General features: G+C 38.9%; 1 protein-coding gene across 1 annotated transcript in view; it reads right to left on the bottom strand.

The window, feature by feature from the left end:
* ASXL3 (ASXL transcriptional regulator 3) overlaps positions 1–15,662 on the bottom strand; it is a 174,067-nt gene extending 158,405 nt beyond the window's left edge. The window contains exon 1 of the mRNA XM_053664127.1: positions 15,526–15,662. Coding sequence (XP_053520102.1) covers positions 15,526–15,579 — 54 coding nt within the window. The 5' untranslated portion in view covers positions 15,580–15,662. The remainder of the gene's footprint in view (positions 1–15,525) is intronic.
* Positions 15,663–24,511: the final 8,849 nt, after the last annotated feature.

Below are 24,511 nucleotides of genomic sequence, written 5' to 3'. Positions count from 1 at the left end.
CTACTAACTACAGTTACAGTTTCTATCACACACCCTTTCCCTCCACTGAAAGTTTGCAACATTGCAGTAAGCCGCTCCTTGCTATTGCTATTTTTCTTAAATCATTAAAAAAATTTTCATTACAGTTGACATATATATTATATGTTTCAGGTATACACCCTAGTGATGAGATATTATATAACTTACTAAGAAATCATCCCAATGAATCCCATACTCATGTGACACCACACGCAGTTATTAAAATATTATTAACTATATTTCCTATGCTGTACTTTACATCCCAATGACTATTCTGTAACTACCAATTTGTACTTCTTAGTCCCTGTGCCTTTTTCCCCCATTGCCTCAACCCCCATCCCATCTGGCAACCATCAAAAATGTTCCATGTAGGACTTCCGCCAAGGTGGAGGCGTAGGTGGAAGCACTGTACCTTTTCACACAACCAAGTTTAAAAACAACAAAGTTTTAGCATCAAAAACACAGCCAAACCACAGAAAATTGAACTACACGGAAGTTTGACAACAACAAACCCTTCAGCCAAACCGGTAAGAGGGGCAGAGCCAGCAGCAGAGCGGGTCGGGCAGGAAAGATCCACTGGACCAACCTGGGCGCACAACCCAGGCGCACCGGAAGCCATAGGCGGATCCCAGGTGTGGAGAAGCGGACGGACCCACTGAGGGCTGACCACAGTCACACATTTGAGTACAGATAAACCGGTGAAGGAGCGAAGCAGTGAGATAGACCCCAGTGCAGGCCCCAGTGGCAGAAAGTGGCAGAGGGGACTGCCAGTGTCCCTCTCTGACCCCGCCCCCACATACAGCATCACAAACCAGCGACCTGGCTGGCCCCGCCCTAGCGAACACCTCCTCGTAGGTAACAGGCATGAACAGATCAAAACATGGCTCAAGAACAACTCAGAGCCCCAGAGCCAATAAATCTAAGCCATGAAGAAATAGCCAAACTTTCAGATGCACAGTTCAAAACACTGGTGATCAGGATCCTCACAGAACTGGTTGATTTTAGTCACAAACTAGAGGAACATAATGAAGGCTAAACTAATTGAAATGAATGGAAATGCACAGGAAACCAATAGCAATGGAAAGGAAACTGGGACTCAAATCAAAGGAGTGGACCAGAAGGAGGAAAAAAATGACCAAACAGAAAAGGATGAAGAAAGAAGAATTCAAAAAAAGGAGGAGAGGCTTAGGAACCTTCAGGGCATCTTTAAACGTTCCAACATCCGAATTATAGGGGTACCAGAAGGAGAAGAGGAACAGTCACAAGTGGAACACTTATTTGAACAAATAATAAAGGAGAATTTCCCCAATCTGGCAATGGAAATGGACTTCCAGGAAATCCAGGAAGCTCAGAGAGTCCCAAAGAAGTTGGACCCAAGAAGGAACACACCAAGGCACATCATCATTACATTAGCCAAGATTAAAATGAAAGAGAGAATCCTAGAAGCAGCAAGAGCTAAGGGGACAGTCACCTACAGAGGACTTCCCATCAGACTGTCAGCGGATTTCTCAAAAGAGACCTTACAGGCAAGAAGGGGCTGGAAAGAGGTATTCCAAGTCATGAAATCCAAAAGCCTACATCCAAGATTGTTCTACCCACCAAAGCTTTCATTTAGAATGGAAGGGCAGATAAAGTGTTTCTCAGGTAAGATCAAATTCAAGGAGTTCATCATCACCAAGCCCTTATTATATGAAATGTTAAAGGGATTTATCTAAGAAAAAGAAGAGAAAAAAGATGAGCAGTGAAAGGACAGCAAACTCACAGTTACACTAAGAACCACACCTAAAACAAAAGCAAACTAAGAGGACAGCTAAATCAGGAGCAGAACCATAGAAATGAAGATCACATGGAGGGTTAGCAACAGGGGAGTTGAAGGAGAAGGGGGGAGAAGGTACAGAAAATAAGTAGCATAGATGGTAGGTAGAAAATAGATAGGGGGGAGAGCAAGAATAGTATGGGAAATATAGAATCTAAAGAACTTGAGACACGTGTTCATAAACTAAAGGGGGGAATGGTGGGGAAAGGGTGTGCAGGGTAGAGGGGAATGAAGGGGGGAATAGAACTGTAATGGCATAATCAATAAAATATATTTTTAAAAAATGTTCCATGTATTTATGAGTCATTTCTATTCTGCTTGTTCCCTTATTTTGTTTTGTTTTTTAGATTCAACTATTGATAGATATGTATTGTGTTTTTTTTTTATCAAGTTTATTCTTTTTAGAGAAGATTCCTTAATGTTTCATGTAATACTGGCTTGGTGGTGATGAACTCCTTTAGCTTTTTCTTGTCTGGGAAGCTCTTTACATGTTCAATTCTAAATGATAACTTAGGTAGGTAGAGTAATCTTGGATGTAGGCCCTCGCTTTTCATCACTTTGAATATTTCTTGCCACTTCCTTCTGCCTAATTAGAACAACAAAAAGGAAAAAGAATCCAAAAGAAAGGAAGATAGTGTAAGGAGCCTCTGGGACAACTTTAAGCATTTTAATATTCGCATCATAGGGGTCCCTGCTCTTCCTGGCCCTTTATGTTAAGGGTAGCAAATGCTTTCTGGTTGTGATACCCCGATTTTCCTCACTATGCTTTGTTCTTTTCTTTTACCATGCCCTAACTTTCTTTAATTGCCTCTCTAAGATAGTGCCCATCTGTTTCCTACAAGAACTAAGTCAGACTCAGTACCATGAACCATCATGGATCAGTTTTACCTTCAGTCAGAACTCAAGGGGGTACCATAAATCAGTTTTACCTTTAAAGACGCAGTTATGGATTCAATAAGGAGAATTATTTCAAGTGGAAGCAAGTCTAGAGTCTGTGAAACCAGTTACAAAGTTGCTATAATAATTTAACAAGAAGACGGAAACTACCAGACACTATCATTAACCGGCATGTCTAATGTCAGACACTTTACTAAGTACATTAAACACATTATCTTACTTAAATATTCCAACCACTCTTCAGTGTTATTATTCCATTTTAATAGACACTGAAAGTAAAATTGAAAGATGTTAAATAATTTGCCCAAGGTCAAACACATAGTAAATGTCAGAATTGAGACTCAAATCTTCCTGACTTTTAAGCCTATCATTAATCTATAGTCTGGTCATATACTGCCAGTGTCAATGTAAATTATGTGGAAATGGATAGTTGCATAGGATATACATATAAGAACTTGAAGATCTGAATAAAAGGAGATAAAGTCAGCAGTGTTTAGTGATTATGTAGTAAAAGGAAAAAACACAAAAAGGCATTTAATGAAGATGGTGGTGGCTTTCACTGATAAACGAAAGAAAAAGGGAGCAGACTTACTGGGAGTGGGAGGTGGGGGAGGGATGATACATTGGGTTTTAATCTTTTTGACTTTGTTGTTGCTATAGAATGCAAATGAAAAATGTCCACTATGGCACTGAAGAGGCTAGATACACCTTCTCATCAGTCTCCAGTTGCTGCAGTATATAGATATAGAAAGTAGAGTCTGACAATGCGATGCATCGGCCTGTGAAATTCAACCTTGAACACAAGATGCAAAGACAGAGCAGATCATGATACACTCACATGATACACCGGCAGCAATGGCAGTACCCCATGTCAGTGCTTCACAATGGCGACTATCAGTGGTGGTGGTGTGTGCCCACAATAATATCCCAAGTACACTGTTTTTGTAGCATGGCTTTGTCTGTGTGTTTGTGCTCCCCAGCCTCTGCTGATCCCTGCCTATTTTTCCTGCCTTGTTTTTCAGATACTTCCTGATGATTATGCATACTACTTTGTGGTCTCCAAAAAGTCTTTTTCTACTTAAGTTGGTAAGAATTGTTTTCTGTTGCTTGTAACCTGTAATTCTGACTGATAAAACAGACACATTCATTGCTGCATCCTTTTAAGTATTAGGGGACTCATTTCTACGTTGCTCTTGAACAATTTCCAATCCATAAGCTAGATATGCTAAATTTGCTAGATGCTAAGGGGACTCTTAGAAGACCTCAAAGATTTCATGACCTGTTGGGAATACAGAGCACTAATAAGTTCTATACCAGAGCATGATTAAAAATTGTAAAGCATAAAAAAGATAGCAGGTATACTCCAAAAAGAAAAAAAAAGTATACTTTAGGTACCAAGTAGAGTATAAACAAATCCACCATAAATACAGGGTCAGGTCCAGCAGAAGTATCACCTGCCTGAGTGTGGTTGTTAGGGTAATAATATGAGTGTAATAACTTATAGTTTTAATTTGAACATTTTTTAAAAAATATATTTTATCAAGTATGCTACTATAGTTGTCCCATTTCCCAGTATTTATTCCCCTCCACCCTGTACACCCTCTCTGACCAACATTCCCCCACTTTAGTTCATGTCCATGAGTCATACATTTAAGTTCTTTGACTTCTACATTTCCTACACTATGCTTAATCTCCCCCTCTATCTTCTACCTACCATTTATGCTACTTTTTCTCTGCACATTTTCCCCCCTCTCCCTATCTACTCCCCTACTGATAACCCTCCATGTGATCCCCATTTCTGTGATTCTGTTCCTGTTCTAGTTGTCTGCTTAGTTTGTTTTTGTTTTAGGTTTAGTTGTTAATAGCTGTGAGTTTGTTGTCATTTTACTGTTCATATTTTTATCTTCCCAGTCCTATCTTTTTTTTTAGATAAGTTCCTTTAACATTTCATATAATAAGGACTTGGTAATGATGAACTCCTTTAACTTGACCTTATTTGGGAAGCACTTTATCTGCCCTTCCATTCTAAATGAAAGCTGTGCTGGGTAGAGGAATCTTGGTTGTAGGTCCTTGCCTTTCATGACTTTGAATACTTCTTTCCAGCCCCTTCTTGCCTGCAAGGTTTCTTTTGAGAAGTCAGCTCACAGTCTTATGTGTAAATAACTGCCTCCTTTTCTCTTGCTGCTCCTAAGATTCTCCACTTATCTTTAATCTTGGATAATGTAATTATGATGTGCCTTGGTGTGTGCTTTCTTCAGTCCAATTTCTTTGGGACTCTCTGAGCTTTCTAGAATTCATAAAAGTCTATTTCCTTTGCCAAATTGGAGAAGTTCTCCTTTATTATTTGTTCAAACAAGTTTTCAATTTCTTGCTCTTCCTCTTCTCCTTCTGGCACCCCTATGATTCAGATGTTGGAATGTTTAAAGATGTCCTGGAGGTTCCTAGCCTCTCCTCATTTTTTTCAATTCTTGTTTCTTCATTCTGTTCTGCTTAAATGTTTCTTTCTTCTTTCTGGTCCATACTGTTGATCTGAGTCCCGGTTTCCTTCTAGTCACTATTGATTCCCTGTACATTTTCCTTTATTTCACTTAGCATAGCCTTCCTTTTTTGACCATATTCAACCAATTCTGTGAGCGTCCTGATTACCAGTGTTTTTGAACTGTGCATCTGATAGGTTGGCTATCTCTTCATTGCTTAGTTGTATTTTTCTGGAGCTTTGATCTGTTCTTTCATTTGGGACATTTTTTTTAGCTGCGTGCACCTGTTACATATAAGGGGCAAAGCCTTAGGTATTCACCAGAGCAAGGCAACCCATGTGGCTGCATTGTGACTATCTCTGCCAGTTTTCAGTCACCTCTTCCACTACCCACAATCAAACTGGGCCTTTCTGGTGCTGATTCCCAGGTGGGTGGGTTTGTGTATGTTCTAGGACCCTGTGGGTCTTTCCAACAAACTCTCCTGTGAGGCTGGGAATTTCTCTCCCTGCCTCAACCCCCACAAGGGGTTGACTTGTGTCAACCTCTGACACAAGTGTTTTCAGTCAGAGGTCTGAGGCTTTATTTCCCTGAGCTGGAGCCCTAGGTTGCATGACTGTCTCACTCCTCAGTTGTTCCTCCCATTTTATCTGTACAAGAATGTGGGACCACCCAGTCCAGAATCTACCACCTCACCAATCAGCCAACTGCTGCCTTGCCTCAAGTCCTCTCTGCCCAGCTGCCCATCTCTGCTCCTCCTACTGGTGTGGATGAATGTGTCTTCTCTAACTCCTTGGTTGTCGGACATCCATACAGTTCAATTTTCTGTCAGTTCTGGTTGTTGTTCTTAAATTTGTTGTTGTCCTTCTTTTGGTTGTATGAGGAGGCACAGTGTGTCTACCTATGCCTCCATCTTGGCCAAAAGTCCTAATTTGAACTTTGACCTAAAATGTCAGATGGTGACATTTTCACCATATGGTGAACTTGAGTGTTATAGTGTTATGTTACAGAATTACATGCTTATCACTTTGTAATAAAAAGGGGGCGTTATTTGTGCCAGACCCTATATTTAAGACAGAGTATTACAACTGTAGAACTTCAAGGATAAAGATAATATGCAACAACTTTCAGATACAAAAAAGCATACTACTTAGGAAAAAAACTCACTGCAGACAAGGTAGCACAACTATTGATGCAAGGATGTAATAAAGGCACATTTCCAAAGTACTAAGGATTAAAAAAAAAATTGTCCACTAAGAGACTTTTATAACTAGCTAAATTATCATTCAGAGGTGAAAACAATGTGGGATCTCTTAGTTTTTTCTACCAAATTTCTCCATCTTTTTTTTAAAGTGAAGTTTTGTGAAGAGGTTTTCTGAATCATAATCCATATTTTGGGGGGATAATGGTTTCTAAAGGCTGCTTTTGACCACTGTCGTACATCTAATCTTCACTATTAAATTTATGAGAATAGGAAGGATTTATGGAAAGAGTATGGATGCCAGGGAGAGAAACTGGCCATTTTCTCACTTTTTTCTTTTTTAATTCTTATAACTTCATGTGAATCTATAATTAACTCGATTCACAAAAGTTTAATAAACAATATTTTAAGGGGTAGGTAAAACAAAACATTTCAGATATACAAAACCTTTATTAACCCAGAGACTCCCACTTACAAGAAAAAGCTGTTAAAGGAGGCAATTTAGAAAAAGAGGGGAGAATACGACACAAAATATAAAGTTTAACACAGTTCATAAAATATGTTAACAAATGCAATTAACTACTGTTAAAATAACTACTCTGTTGTATTTTAAAGGAATATAAAATAAATGTAAGACTCTAGAAATTGGTACAAGATGGGAAGGTTGTTGTGATGTAAAAGGACAGGACATGCTAAATTCTGCATACAATTAGGGAAAATAATCATATACCACTTTAAAAAAGGTGTTGCTGATATTGAAAAGAGCTTCCTGTGACCTGTTGGACTTTAAGTTACAGATAATTAATCACAAAAGATTTTAAGCAGAGGAATGATTCAGTATGTTCAGATCTGTTCTGGGAAGATAAATATAGGTTTAGTAATAAGCAAGAGTTGCAAAAAGAGACTAGAGATAAAAATTGGTGGGAAGGTCAAGACTATGTAAAATACAGTGACTGAGAAGAGAAGAAGCTTCATGTGAAGTATATTTGGAAGACAGAATTTACCACTGTCCACAGACACCATGTGTTCAGGTAACACAAGTCCCTCCCAAGCAGGAATGCTGTCCCATTCCTCCTCTGTGCTCCATGCGTGACACCTTTGTGGGAGGCAGGCAATAGCTGTTTAACTGGACTGGATGAGTTACATTTGAAATACCCATAGTTCATACACATAAACAATAGCTATTGTTGATATATTTAGGGAAACGATTAAGACTGTAGTCCTGATCATGGGAGAAAGGCCACCGGGTGGGTGAGACAGCTGTGGGGCGTGGGGGGACAATAAAATAAAGAGGAGAGTGGTAGGCAGAATTCTGCCCAACACCACAGAGGAAGCTGAGAAAAGAAGGGGCCCTTAAGCGAGCAGGACTGGGTAAGAAGAGTGATGGGAAAAGAACAAGAGGAATATAAAAGAAGTTTGATTCAAAATGTTTTCATCGAATTTCTAGGACTGATTTTAAAAAGACAGGAAACTAAACTAAAGGAAAAGGATTTAGGAAAGACCATTTCTAACTGCAAGATCTTGAAGAATTAGAGCACATATTTTAAAGGACTATTTTCTTATAAACACGTTTGAAAATAAGAGATTATCTGTTGTGCATACACGGAGTGGGTAGGGGGGTGGGCTGGAGAGTGATAAAGAATTCTGAGGTCCAGACAACAGCTTAGTTCTGTAACCATGGCAACAAGTTTTGACATACATACAATTATATATGCTGTCATTAACTTTTGACATTAAAAATAAAAACTATGAACAATAAACAACACCCTCACTAGACTATAACTTCTCTATGACTGAGCTGGAAAACAAGCCTTCAAAGTCCCATTTCAATTTCTAATTCCTTGAAATTATTAAAATAGGTGCTGGCACATTATAGTTAACAAAATCCTAGAAATGCCATCTGTCTCATGAATAATTTGAAGAGGGTCAATTCTATTCCCTTCTTTATTTTAAGTCACAGATAATATTGATATATTTAAAAATCAACCCTGGCTGGTGTGGCTCAGTGGGTTGAGTGCCAGGCTGTGAACCAGAGGGTTATCGGTTCCATTCCCAGTCAGGGAGCATGCCTGGGTTGTGGGCCAGATCCCCAGTAGGGGGTGCACAAGAGGCGACTACACACTGATGGTTCTCTCTCTTCCCCTCTCTCTAAAAATAAATAAATAAATATTTTTTAAAAAATCAACTATTGTATGACTAAAGAAACTGGGATACTTGCCAAAAAATACCAATTGTGGAATTATTTAGAAATCATTATCTAGTTTTTCATGGACTAATTTCTTCTAAAGATATGCAAAATAAGCCAAGGGAAATAACTATCATGTAGTAAATTATACATCTATATACTTAGAAGTAATCTTATCATTTCTAAGTTTGTCCACCAAGTACAAGTTGCACAGCCTTGGAAAATTCCTCGGGTTCTAAAGTTTCCACGAAAGCCAAGGTCTTGGACGTCATTTAAGTTATATATTTCAGCTATTAAAGTCAATGTTCTGACAAGCCCTTTGGCTCTAACCCCAGGGCATGAACTTGCCTGAAAACTACATGAGAATGTGTCGCAGGGCTATATGTCAATCAACCTGGAGAAGTGCCTATTCCCAATTTAGTATTGTCAGTTGCTGACATTAAAACCAGCAACAGTTAATTGTTGCCACTTCGAGCAGGAAGTTGAGGGAAGAGGAGAGGTAGATGTCTAAGTTCAGGCTGATAAAGCTGTTAATTGCTACCCTTTTATGTAGATTTGTATAATAATGAAAACAATGTGGCTAATCATATAATGTTTCTATTTGTTCCCCAAGGGCTCTTCAGGGAAAGTTTCAGTCAGGGCTAGATTTTCCCCAGCTACCAACTGTGCAGGGACAAAAGCAGAACAATCAGGGCACTCAGTGCTGGCAAATAGCTGGAAGTGATTCTCTACAGAGGCCCCTCCTCCCAGCCCCATCGGGAAGGGGCCAGAATCCGCTACTGACAACCTCTGGGGGAGGCATCTCAAAGTTAACGACAACAACAACAAGTTCATGCAGACTTTTGATGATCAAAAAAAGAGAGAGAAAGTGAAAAGTGAAAGAAGTCTGATGCAGGCTTAGATACACCATACAGCAAATCAGTTAAATTCACATCTGTTCAAATGCCTGTATTATTTTTAAAAATCAGAAAGACAGCACAGAATTTTAAAAAGATCCTGTGCCAGCTCCGCTCCTTCCAAACAGAGTGATGGTATCGAGCATATCATTAAATCACACTTGGAGACCAAGTTACTGAGATAACCCCAGCTACCTACTGGTCTCAAGAGAGCATTTTAGTAAAGAAAGTGCTCTGTGTATGTTTTCTACAAACGCATACTGCTTACTGATGTTTACTTTGCCTCATTTGGCAAAGGATATGGGATAGCATAAAGCAGTGTTATTTAAAATAAAGTATTTCTTACACCAGTTTTGTTTTCAGACTCTTTATTAGCAAGTAATGGAAGCATTCAGACACACCCCAAGACCACTGGTGTTCCCTCTTTATAAGCAATAGTGATGCTGTTTTGTGCTTTTTTTTAAACTCACTTTCTACTACCCCCTACCTCACCAGTCCCCTGCTACAATTTACAAAGATCAACTGCCTTAAAAAATGACTTTCAATGCCCTCTCCCCCAAATCATTTCCAACTTGTTTGCAGTGCCTACCTATCCCCTCAAGTCTTCTGAGAGCTCCAGACCTGCCTGCTCACTGGCCCTGAACCCACCCTCATTCCTGACTCTGCACCTTTATTCATGCAGTTTTCTCAGAATGTTCTCATTACCTGTTTAATCTTACTCCTATTTCAAGGATGAACCAAGGTTTCTCTAGCCTATCAAGCCTTCCTTCTACTCTATACCAGGTGGCTTCTCCCTTCTGTAAATCTGCAAACTAGCACCTGCCTCATCATTCCTGTGACCCCTACAGGTGGTATATATCTGCTCATTCTCTCGTCTTTCACATCTTCTCTGCTCAACTCCACACTCCTGGAGGAAATAACTTTGCATCCTCCCCAGCATTCAACCTGTACATGTTAGGGCCCTCAAAATGTCTAGGGACCATATCTCACATTTCCAATGCATTTCGGTAAAGCATTGAAAATATTACATTAATAAGTATTAAAGTTAATTGCTTTACAAGTTAGCTTTTCTGTAGTGAAATTCCTTTACAGGCATAACTCTACAAGTCTAAAAGCTAGAGTTTGCCAAGAAAAGAGTCAATTCTTGACATGCCAGGAATCATCTGCTACCAAAGAGTTTGTCAAAGAAGAGAGGAACTTACGACAATTCTTAAAATTCCCTTTCAAGTCAGCAGGAAATAAAAAATTAACAACCTGAACACTGGGCCTAAGTTCACATTTCTCGTTACTCCAAACACATTTTTCAACCTGAAACTCACTTTTACAAAGTGGAGATTGCTAACTCTTCCATCTTTTAAATTGCGCAATGAAAATTTAGGTTCCGCATCTGAAGGAAGACATGATGAGATTCGGGCATAAAGGGATGATGCTGTGGAGACCACAGAAAACAGCTGAATCAAACCAACTGAAGTGTAAGCGGTGGGAAATAAAACTCCACTTGACAAGCACATTAGCCAGGCTTGTAAGCCAATAAGCATTGTCGAGATTATGCTCTTGTGCACCTTTGGGGCTCACCCCAAATCACAAGTCAAAACATTCTCAACTGTTACAGCCTGGTCATCACCTAAAATCAAAGCACCACCGGCACAGAGAAAAATGCCAAAAGCAGTACCAGTGCTCCCCCCACCCCCCCCATTCTCACCATTCCTGAAAAATTATGCTTATTTCTCGAACACAAAGACAAGAGCCCAGGCAACCAGTAAATTAATGATTATGAACTGTGTTCTATTTTAACAGCTACCAATACCATTCAGCTTTATTCCCTAACAGCTTATTTAGAATATAATGCATTATGAATCTTCACTATGCAAAACATTCACACAGATTTCCTTTCATGAATAAACCCTCTACTTAATTTTTAATATAATATGATTTGCGAGATTTCAATTTCTTTAAAACCTTCAGCAACCCTGCTATGGCATGAAGGATATGTGCCTGTTTTCTCACAACAATGAGGTAAATTTGCCATTTAAAATATTTTCCCAAAGGTCACCTTGAACTAACAACAACAAAAAGCCCCCCACTGATATTCAGTATCTGTGTGACTGTCTCTGAACTATGAGCAAATAAATCAGCCATGTTACCAAGTACAAAGCTCCTGAAGATTGTTAAGATTTATTTTCAGGTGCCAGTGAGACTAAACAAAGATTGTAAGGAATGAAACAAATGGAAGGAAACTCAGGGAACAAATTAATACATTGAGCCATTATCTTAACAGCAGTATTCCCTACAGAACAAAGTAATGAAACTATCAAAAGGCACTTCTCAAAGCAACAACATTTTTGCATGTCAAAAAAAAGAATTAACCTAGAATAAATATATAAATAACAGCATGTTCTGTGTTAAGCCAGTAACAAAGAAACCCCTTAGTGCAGTAAAACAAAGTCCTGTCAAATCCCCATTTTTTTACAAAGAGGCATGAAGATCCTTTCACAATGGTTTAAACTGTATTTATAGTAACAGAGTGAAGACTTGAGATAAAAGTCAGAAAGATTAAAGTCAAAGCCCCAGCTCCACATGAGTTATGGTTTTGATTTTTATTCTCATTGTGGTCTACAAATATTAAGACAGAAGATACTTCCATGTGATTATGGGATCCTCTGAGACTCTACAACCTTAGAAGAGCAGATAAAACAGATGAAAATGCATCTGGTCTGGGAGCAGACTCCATATTAAATGGCAATGCGTAAAGTAACAACCACAACTGCAGAAAGACGAGGGGGAGGGGAGGAGGCTGAGGCTGAAGGCTGAAATTTCTGCAACTGATGCAGGGCAGGGGGGAAAAAAAAGAAAGAAAAAAAAGATGTGGTATTACTGTTTTAAAATGGCAGCCTGTTAATAATCACTGCATTCCTGAAAATACAGGGAAAGTATACCACCATCCCTTCTTTCCCAAACTAAGCAAGCCTGCCACAGACAATCGTTACATACTTCTGCAGAAAACTGGTAGAGCTCGATAGCTGCATCTCTATCTAAACCAAAATCCCTGAATTGCCACTCAGAGTTGATGGATCTGGAGACCATATACTTTTCTCACAAAGGAAGAAAACAAAACAAAAAACAAAATTCTGTTGTTGGCTGGGAGTTCTGAGTTACTCTGGAAGGATTTGTTCTTCCATATACATTATTCTTAAAAATGAATACAGAGCTACATTGAACACAGCTTTTGGTCACAGTTTAAAAAATCTATTTGGCGTTTCCTCCCCCTTGTTATCTTCTCCTTTAAGATAATCACTCCCTTTCTCACACATTCCAGTGCATGTAATGTACACTGTAGGAATTGGAAGGCTATTCTTTATGTTGATTTGGATAGTCTCTCTTGAGTTCATATATTGCATCAACCACATACTGAGTTGTATATTTTTGGTCCACCCTTAGTGTTTGCTTTTGAAATCAGACATTTGGTTTAACATGTAATGAAGAAAGGGTCAAAGTCCTCACCAAAAGCAAGCGCAGCGAGGGACAGCGTAAAATATGTAACGATAGTGTTCAGACCACAAAGATGCTAAGAAAAAGAAAGTATTCCTTTCTCATTGAGTATAAATTGATATCATCGACTATAAGAGTAAAAGTATTTTTCATGCAAGTTTGGAGGAGATTTGAAGTCTCTATGCATTCATGTAATCATAAAGAAAGCATGAAAAATGTCACTATTACCCAGATAGATCCATTTCTCTTTCATTCACAAAGTAAGTTAGGAATAATTGAAAGTCACTTTTACACATCACAAATTTCTAAAAAAGATATTTCTAGTACAATTACATGCTATTTTACTCAGTATTTTATTTCAACTGTAACATTTTGAACACATACACATTGGTACAACTACCAGGGGAAAAATAACTTGAACCAAATTGAAAAATTACCATAACTACTAGTTCAATATGTCTGGTTAAAATAGAGACATCTGGTCTACCATTAATTCTTTTGTGTTGATGATTCCTAGTGTGTCTTTCCCAATCAATGGACTTTGCCAGAGAAAAATACAACTTTTAACAAAAAACCGTGGCTCAGAAATCTATTCCAAGATTTGTCAATACAGATATATGATGATTAGATCAAACAAAGCACAGTACGTTGAAGAATAGTAGTGTATACTGATTGAACACAAATGGTTAGCTTTAAATTCCATCGGAATAATGTTATTAAATAATTCTCTGCAGGCAGATATGGCTAATTCGTGACTCATGGTTTAAAAATATTTATAAATTGACACATTGTTCACTCATTTAAAATACATACACAGAAGCTCTATAATAATACTTGATTGCTACTCCCAGGACCCTGAATAATAATGCATTTTCAGAAGCCTTGCACTCCCCCACACAATTCTGAATTAATGGCTGAGCAAACAATAAGTAATGTACTCTGCCCTGGCAAACATTCAGTGAAAACATCAATCCGGCATCTACTTAACACTTACTGCTTACTTTTCACATATTCTTCGCAAATAAGTTTTTCCTCCCAGACTCAGTTCGTTAGACAATGACTATCACCTGCCCATTCATCCACAGAGAGTGAGTGACTCTGTGATTAACACGATTACAGATGAGGGGAGAAATCATAACATACACGACTACAAATTAAGAGATGAAGTAAAGGGGCCCGGCCACTTGTGCTACCAATAACTAGACTGCAATTAAAAAGGACCAATTAACTAAAACCCTTTGCTAGAATCCAGAGACATACCAGTAAGGCCCTTCAACCAAACTCAGATAATTACTTTTGACAAATGTTCTCCTTGAGCATGATGTAGTTATTCCAAACCATTAAAAAAAAATAGACCACAGAGTAAAACAACCTTTACAAAGCCAACCCAACAAAATGTCCTGGGGTCTCCCCCCCACCCCCACCCCTCTACCCCTGCTGCATGCAGTCTGCTCTCTTTTGGCCAATTTATAACAGAGACTAAGTTGGTGAATAAATATTTAATTTATGCAGCCAAAACCCCGAAAGACTGGGCTTCAAATGTAATGCCTTGCATTCCCTTGAGACACACTGTACCGAAATATGCTTTTAAAAAAATCCATTTACAGCTGTCCTTTAAAAGAAGAAGAAAAAAAGAAAAACCCACACATACACATGCATCAAACCGAAGACGCCGACGCCCCTCTGCCAACCAGCATTTCTATAGAGACATTCTTTCGATGATTAAAACGTAAGCTCCGAAAGGTTAAAGAAAAGGAAAAGCAGCCAAGTAACACCGCCCAGGAAGCCAGCAGTAAAACATACCTAGCTGTACACTCTTAATAACCTCCCGCTACAAATGACACCGACCCAACTTCACCAAACACACACACATTCCCGACACACACTCACAAATTGCACACACGTGCACAGAATGTATACACAAACATCAAGCAGAGCACAATACCTACAAACGCGAACTTGATCAACACGAAACATGCACGTATCAGTGTGCATACATTAGACACACGACACGATACACAGAAACGTAACGACCTAGCCCACATGCACACTCCCCACAAGTCCGTGTCGGACACACACCGTGCATGCACGTGTAAAATGTATGAACTCACAAACGCCGAACATACACACAGACCGTGCACTGAGAGTTATTGATGAAATTCCGGGGGGTGGAGGGGACGGGAGGGAGTGGTAATTGCCACACAAAGGTCTCCGGAGCGGCAGAGAGGGAAGTGGAGCGGGGCCGAGCGCTCGAAAATTCACCCGTGGAGAAGGCACAGCCGAGCCCCGACAGCGAAGTACGGGGAGAAGTGTCCCGGGCGCGGCGGGCGCGGGGCTGCCCGCGACGATCGCTGCGCCCGTCCGCGCGCGCACGCATACACACGGGGGCCCCCGGGCGAGCCCACTCCCGCAGAATAACAAAGAGCAGGAGCCCGGCGAGCGGGCGGCGGCTCCGGCTGCAAGTGGCCGTCTCCGCGGCCGCGGGTCGGCGCGGGGCGAGCGGCGGGGCCGGCGGGACGCGCGGGCGGCGGGCGGGGGGCGGTACGTACCAGGCGGGCAGCCTCGGCCCAGGTGCGGTCCTTCTTCCTCCTCTTGTCTTTCATGTTTGCATCTCATTGATGGTTCTGATGATGACGTGGGGGATTCCACGGGGCGCTCGGGGTTCGGGCGCGGAGACAATGACCCAGTGACCCGGTGACCCGCACTCGCTGCGCGGGGGGAGGCGCGCGGGCGGCGGCGGCGGGTGGGAGGGAGGCGCGAGGGGGTGGGGCGCGCGGGTGGGGGGCGCGCGGGCGGCGGCGGCGGCGCGCGGCGGGCGGGCCGGGGGCGGGGGCGGCGCGGCGGCGGCGGGGCCGGGGCCGGGGCGGGGGCGGCGCCGGCCGGGTGCGCTCGCGCGGGGCTCGCACTGCGCCGCCGCCGCGGCCGCCGCGGTGACAGCCCCGGGGACGCTCCGTGCGGCCCGGCTCGCAACAATACACTCTGACGTCACGGGGAATGGCGACGCGGCCGCACACTCGCCGCGCTCACACTCGCCGCGCTCACACTCGCCCTCTCGCGCGCGCACACCCGCGCACACTAGCCGCGCGCCCCCCACTCCAGCCACGCCCTGAGACACTCGGGAGACCCCTCTCCCCGCAGCTCTACCTCCCCGGTCCACGGGGCGCTGCCGGCCCGCGGCCGGGTGTCCCCGTCCCCGCCGGGGCCGAAGCCGCGGGCGCCGGGGTCTTTGGAACTTGTGACCGAGTCGGCTCCGCAACTCGACGCCGCCGTCCTGAGCGCTCACACTCACACACTCACACACTCACGGGCGCTCTCCGGCACTCACATTCCGTACACCCCTCTGCTGGACTCTTTTAACCCTTTTCGGTTCGGCTGGACGGCTTCCCGGAGCCTTGTGGAAAGGGCACAGAACCAGTCTCTTCTGTTAGGAGCCGGTATCGAAGGTGTAACTTGACAGCGTGGAGCCACCTACAGCCTCTTAGACAATGCGAGACCGGGGGGCCGTGGCGGCGGGTCGGCGCCGCGCGGTGCCTCGGCCCCGGTTATTTCCAAATTGCGTGCAGTCATCAGCGTCAAACATGCTGCCTATGTAAACAAATGCACCGCTTACGCTCGCTTGTTTTTAAAATTATTTATAATTGTCAGGCTTGGGATGCACGAAGATTTGAATTGTTAGTCTTGTTAGCGAACTACCAAAAAAAAAAAAAAACTGTGTGAAGACTTGAAAGTTTATTGTAGCCGTTCCAACTTCTTAGATCGCTGGTGAATTGTGTAGGTCAATAAAGTTATTGTTAAACAAAGAAAGAAATGGCTCCATGACCTACACAGTAATTATATGTGTATTTGTCTTGAGTATCTAAAAAACAAAAAGGGCACTCCTGCTGGATTATTTATGTAAGGTTATTTCCTGAATATAAAAATAATGGTATGTAAATAGTACTTTGTGTTTTTTTGTATACATTATCTCATTTGATCTTCAAAACATTGCAGTTCAACATATTTTTCACTCTACTGAACAAATGAGGAAATGAAGCTTAAAACATTACATTGTATCCAAGGTCTCCTGCTAAATCAGTGTTAAGAATCAAGTTTACATCTTTTGACCCTAATCCTATGTTTTTTCTATTATTCTAAATGGCAATGCTTAAAGATAAATACTCCCAACTAGAAGTGAACTTACATCTAATGCCAAGACATTTGTCTAAGAATGAGAACAATTATAGTAAGGCGATTCCTTTGAGAGCACAGTCGAATGACTGAAGTAATAAAGATGTTTGGTTACCAAAATTTAAGCAGAAGCAGTTCATAATCATAATGAGCTGGTTATGCTAATTCTTTAAAATATTTGCTTTATTAATTCAGCAGAATAAGGGAAAGCTATGCATCAGTTTAAGGAACTATCAAAAGATTATTTCCACTTTTCCTTCTTTCTTTTTTTTTTTTAATGGATTTGAAGAACACACTAAAGATATCCCTAGGGAGGAAATTTACACATGCAATTTGCATAACTCTATCCAGGTGTATTATATTTTTACTGTACATTTTGAATATATTAAATTTTGATTCACATTCACATCTGCTTTTATTTTCAAGAATTTTTATGGCAAAAGTAATGGACATATTTTCAAAGTATTCTTATCCTAACGTTTCTTCTCTATTCAGAAAGAGCTATTTTAAGCAATCAGACCATAACATATAATTTGTTATTTTCTGTGAAACAGTTCTTAATAAGAAGTTTCTTACTAAAGTAAGAGATACACATTCAGTTGCTTTGCAGTTATTTGTTATTCTTTGGTTATAACTTTGGTTATTAGAATATATCATCTCATTTAAACATGTAAATTAATTTTTTAAACTGAAACAGCAATCCTTCTGCACTCATTCTTTGACAGAGATCCAAGTATAAATAATCAATGTTAGGAACTGACTCTGTGAATCTACCTCTCTTTTGGGATATTTGAATATAAATAGCCCCCAGCTGGTAAGTCTGATTAAAGACTTGTTAAACATTCTGTGCCAAAATAACATATTTTACAGAGCACCAGAATAAAGATGGGCCACCATTCCAGAACAGCTGTTGCTGTTGTTTTATCTGTTTCTTCTACATGTATTTGTGTATATCCAGCCATACTTTCCCTTATGACTCACTCAATCTCAATATGTATTTGTGGTGGAAGGACGGACTATATGACTCAATTATAGATTTTTATAACTTGGTAAATCACATGAATGTCTTTTTCAAAAGAGGTAGAAAGTGATGAATGTCACAAGACATATTCAAGTCAAGTTATATGAAAATAAGAGAAATAACTCTGCTGAAGAGATTAAAAGAAGGCTTTAAGAAAGAGATGTCCTTTGAAATGGGATTTGAAAGATGGTAGAATTTGAACACTTGAATGTGTAAGAATGAAGAGAAGCTTTTCTGATATGAGTGCAATGCAAGTCAGGGCAATTTAGGACTAGGAAAGTATTTAAATAGATAGGTGACACCTACCAGGTGCTGCAAGAAGTTGTTTAAATTTCATATAAGATCATATGTATTTCAAGAACCCTTCCTTTAAATGAGGAGAGGAATAACTCAAAGCACACAGGTTTCAGTTTAAACTACCATCCACTTCCTGTTCTGAGACCCCCTTCCCAATTACACAGCAATGGGGATAGTGCCAGACAGAGTCTATTTAATCGGCATAGAACAAACAGCCCCTTCTCTGAGTTCCCCAGCTTGCTTTCTTCTATTCTTGAATTTAGGTTTGGAACCCAGCAGTTCAAATTCCTGTTGTGCCTGCTTCCTTGTGTCAACTCCAGCAGATTTTTTCATTTCCTGGGATGTTACTTTGTTTTAGATTATAAGATGTTTAACAATTGATGAACACTCAATACAGAGCAAACTGGAACAGTTTTAAATGGCAGTTAACCTAAGGCAAAATAGAGGTGGTATTGTCCTGGAAAAGGGTTAACATTGATAGGAGATTCCACTACTAGGAAAAGAGAGGCTTAAGAATTCAAAGACAGAAGTTGTGCCCTGACTAGTCTGTCAGAAAATATAATCAAAGTGTTGACCAAATATGGGAAAGTGTAGTCAGGAATAAGGGCCTGGAATTGCTTTTATTGCCATCGCACACACCCACCGCATGTGGAAGTCTGGAGTGAATGGAAGACTCTTCCACCCCTCCCCCATACATGCCTACCAGCAGGCACAACACAGAGCAGAAGGTGGGGTGAGGAGGGAGTCATAAAAGTTGAGGGGAGGGAATGCAGGCAAGCGTGGCTGGGGAGATAGAAGAAGTCTTAGGTGGTTTTCATGACCATGCAACATGAGTTTTATTTCTGCAATATATTTATCATGCATGAACCGAAGATCTCTGAATTCTACAAATGAGAAATTTAATAATCTTATTTTGCTTGATCAATTAGGAATTTCCATGCAAATGGTCAGCTTGTCTCCTTTGTCCAGTACCCAGTTCACAACATTTCCAGCACTAAGTGAATTACTTGTCATAATCTAGGGCACGGTAAACATTTACTGAGTAAAAGGTAAAGATCGAAAAGTTAGTTATGTAATTCTTTTATTGTAAGTACAATAAAAGTTCATTCAATCGAGATATATTTCCTTTTCCCCCCTCCTAATAGCAAAATGTCTTGGGGGTTTTCCCTCCCTCTTCTATATTTCACTGAGCAGTTCAGTAGTAATACAAAGTGAAGTGAAATAAAGCCAAATATCAGTGCTAATTATGTTTAGTCATACATTACGGGTGGAGCTTCTAATTGCTAGTACATTTTGACCTTTTCTCTCTATTCCGTTCTTATATATCCTATGCAACTCACTTTTCAACTCTCTCAACATATTCAGGTAAAGTCCGTTTACACTACGAATATAAACATTAGCAGCACTCCAGGAACATCCAGAGAAGTACCTCAATAATATTCTCTGAGAATAATTGCATCTAAAGTCGTGACAGTTCTTCCACCAGGAAACAAATGGATTGACTGTGATTACTTTGTTTTTTACTTGAATTCTACAGTAGTTCAATATTTTAAGATTTCAGTGTACTATAATTATAAAGATATATAGGTAAAAAGGAAAAAAATCTTGTACATTTTTTCCATAACTTTTTGTGTAGCTGATTTTATTTGCATTGCCAAAGTGTATAGTTTTCTTGTTTTAGTCGATCAGAGCTAAATGATCAATTTTTAAAGATTGCTCATGTTTTAATTCTCTGGTCAATTTGTATTACTATTACATTTCAGTGCACTAATTAACAAAATAAGTTTTTTCATGTTATTTCCAGACCCTTTAGCACAAAAACTTGGAGACAATAACCAGATTCTAAAGCATTCTTAAATCTGAGAAGAAATAAAATAAAGTGACACAATGTTTTTCTCTCTTTCACTTTCTTAAATTGCTCTTTTTTCTGCTTTATCTGTGTACTTCCTTTGTGAAATAACAAACTCTGTCTCTGAGTAGAGCCCTTCATTCAAGAATTTACCTTTTCCCCCTTTAAACCCTTAATTAGGCATAGAGAACACAGTCTGATTTATGGCCTTGTGTTTAACAGGGCTCACACTTAATCCATTACACAAAGAGGGATACACATATTCCTTAACAGCACCACTCATTAAGTTTATACAGAATGAAAAAAAACCCTCTTAGGAAATGTAAATAAAGCTTTGCTTGATACTATCATCTTATGCATATGTAATGTGATCAGAATATCAACACTGCAGTGTAACAGCTTTTTGCTTATTTTCAAAACTACAAATTAGATTCCTCTAGGTAAACTCTAATTCAGTCCCACATTTAGTGGATGAGAAGGAAAATTACATGCTGCTAAATTCATCTTTGTGTGTAAGGAATGTTCTTAGTTCACAAAGAAGAAGACTAGAATTCTGATTACAGCTACTGTCTCAGGCTCTGTAATTCAAAAGAATCTTGGCCTCAGTTTTCAGGTTTACCAAAAGGTTAGCATTTGTGATTGAGAGCCCCCAAAAAAAGAATTTTGGAGGAATCACCAGAAAGTAATTTATTTTAGTGATTTTTCACCTCCCTGCTATTTTAAGTTATAGCATAAGGTATACAAAGCATACATTGCAGGCACTAATCTAGCAGTGGAACATCCATCCTCTCCATTCCAGGCATAGCACCAAAAGCTCAAAGGGAGATATAAGGCTATTCTGCAACTTTTACAAGGATGAATTGAAGTGATGGGGAGATAGGGCTCTTTTTGTAGCTGAAGAATTCCTATTGCTTTCCCATTGAGTTTATTGCAGGAGACATGGTGGATCATCTTAGCCAAAAACCTTCCAGTAACCATGGGGTGACATGATTGATTGGCTAAATAGCAGGAATAACTGGATCTTTTAGGAGCCCATTGTAGCCATGGAAATGCCATCTGATTATCGACTGGTTTATGTGATGAGAGAAAAGAAGTGTGTGTGTGTGTGTGTGTGTGTGTGTTAACACTGAAGAAAAGCAGCAGCATTATATTTCAGAAAGGAGAACAACGTCTCTGCAGTATCTGAATTCTGTCCAGAATTTTCATAGTCTCAGTGAGGCTTGGAGTCCTGTGGGTGGAGCTAAGTGTATTTACCTTTTGTGTGAGAAGGGAGATACAAAAAAAGAGATTCTTGCTCACCTACTACTCCCCCTTACTTTCTACCACTCTATCATCACATTTAGGCAAGGTATCCCCAAGGAAAATGATCAAAGATAGTTATGACATTTAGATGTCAAAATAAGGAATCATGCATTTTAACAATACCTGGGTTGAGTTACTGGTAAGAATTTTGATCAATGTGCATTTCTTAGTTGAAAATTCTTTTTCTACTAAGTCTCTGGAGACTTTCTCTTCTTTTTTAGACCTAGAGGTGGTTAACTCTGTAGTAGATCCAAAATGTCTAGATCCCAATTCTTCTTCCTAACCATAATCATTCATTTAATTTCCATTTCATAAAATTACTTCCTTCTTTTTCTCTATTTGTGGGTTTATTGCTGAGTTCTCCATTCAGGCAAGAAGTATTTTGCTTGGCAAAACTTTTTAATTTTTAAAAAAGATTTCTATGTTTTAATTTAAGGTATAATTAACAAAAATAAAAAATGCATATATCTCAAATGTTCTATTCAGTGACTTCTGATCATTGTATGCACTTCAGCAACATTTACAAAATACAGAACATCTTCATCATCCCCAGAATGTTTCCTTATGCTATTTCCACTCATTCCCCACCCCTTACAGAAATAGATGCTTTCAGACTTAAAACATGATAGATGAGTTTGGCCTGTTAATAAACTGTTTCTATTCTTCCCTGCCCAAAGCTTGTCTATTCATTTTTTGTAATAGTGTCTGGTATCCCTAAAGAGGTCCAATTTGTTATTTTTTCCTCTTATAAATAGGGCTTTTAGCATTGTTCAATATTTCTTATCTTTTATTTATAAGTGTTGATATTTTTGATGCTTTTTAAAATGGTATTTTAATTTTATTTTTGTATTATTTGCTGATGATAAATAAAAATGAAATTGGTTTTGGAATGTTGATTTTGTATATTGTGATCTTTCTGAATTCACTTATTGTTATTGTAGTTTCAGGTAGAGTTGCAATGTCTATAATTATGTCATTTATAAAGAATAGCAGTTATACTTCTTTTCTGATGTAATGCATTTTATTTATTTTTTTCTTGCTTTATTGCACTGGCTAGAACCTCTAGAAAAGTTCTGAATATAAATTTTAAGAGTAAACACACTTACCCTCTTCCAAAATTTTGGAGTAAAGAGATTCATGTTTCACTTAGGTAACAGGTTAGCTGTATGATTTTTGTAAATTCTCTTTTTCTGACTGAAAATTTCTCTTCTTTTCCTAGAAGGCTAATAGTTCCTTTCTTTGTCCTCTGTGGGTGACTTAAATTGTATCAAAAACTTTTCTGCATCTATTAAGATAACAAGAGGATTTTAAAAATTATTTTGTTAATATTGTGTTTTACATTGATTGATTTCTAATGCTAAACTAAGTTTGCACTTCTGTAATAAACCCCAGTTGATCTTTTAATTGTGCTTTTATATGCTGCTGGATTCATTTTTCCTGTTATTTTGTTAATGATTTTTGTCTTTATGCTTATGAAAAATATTGGTCTTCAATTTTATTCTTGAAAATATATTTGAGATATCTTAGTATCATGGCATTGATGAATTCATAATACAACTTGGACAGTTTCTTCTGCCCTTGTACACCAAAATATTGAAATAACTGTTATTGAATTAGTGTTATTTTTTTCTTAAATATTTGGTACAATTTATTGTTAAAACCCCCAAAATGGAGCTATAATTGTGTGTGTGTGTATGTGTGTAAATGTTTTGACAGTAAATTCAATTTCTTCAGTGTATCAAAAGCTACTCATTAATTCACTCTACTATTTCTCTAAATTCTACTTTATTAAAGTTTTATCAGTTTTATTGAGTTATAATTGCATACTACAAATTTACTCAATGTAACCGTACAGTTTGATAGTTTTTTCATAAATTTATAGTTATGCAACCATCAGTTTAACCCAATTTTAGAAACCTCTGATCAGCCCCCAAAAGTTCCCTCATGCTCATTTGAAATCAAAACCCACTACTACCTGCAGGACGAGGATCACACACATCTAGCTTCTTCTGCCCAGGACAATCTATTTTCTATTTGCCCATTTTGCAGCATGTGTCAGTAGTTTGTTTCTTTATAATTCTATGTAGTGTTCCACAGTATGAATATATATATATGTATGTATATATATGTATATGTGTATATATATATATATATATTTGTTTATCCATTCACTAGTTAAAGGACATCTGGAATGTTTCTAGTTTTTAACAATTATAAATAATACTGCTATGAATATTTGTATACAAATCTTTGTGTAGGCATATGTTTTCATTTTTATGAATACCTATAAATGGAATTTCTATATCTTATTAAAATATGCTTAAATTTTCAAACTGAGTTCTTATTTTAAGTATATGTTTATATTTTGAAGGAACTGCCAAACTGGTTTCTGAAGTGGCACTATATTCTTTGGTGAAATGTGCATTCGAATATTTCACCCACTTTTTATTGTATCATTTATTTTCTTACTGAGTTTTGAGTACTTTATATACTCTTCTTATGAGTCCTTTATCAGACACATGCATTACAGATATTTTTCTCTCAGAAATGACTTATCTTTTTAGTCATTTAATGGTGTCTTTTGGAGAGCAAAAGATTTCAACTTTTATAAAAGCCAATTTATGATTTTTCTTTTATGTAGTATCCTTATGATATCATAGCTGAGAAATCTTTCTTTAACCTAATGTCACAAATCTATTACTTACATTTTCTTCTAAAAGTGTTTTAGTTTCACCTTGCAAATATGTTTAAATGATCAATTTTGAATTGTGGGATATTATGTATGGCTGAGGTAAAGATATTGGTTTATAATTTTTGGCATGTAAATATCTAAATATGTAAATTATTCTAGCACTGTATGTTCAGGAAAAAAGTCTTCAAATGGAATGTCTTGGCACAT

Source organism: Artibeus jamaicensis, unplaced genomic scaffold (assembly GCF_021234435.1).
Source record: "Artibeus jamaicensis isolate MK-2021 breed Jamaican fruit bat unplaced genomic scaffold, CSHL_Jam_final contig_354, whole genome shotgun sequence".
Lineage (NCBI taxonomy): Eukaryota > Metazoa > Chordata > Mammalia > Chiroptera > Phyllostomidae > Artibeus > Artibeus jamaicensis.
This window is presented reverse-complemented; position numbering and strand designations above follow the sequence as displayed.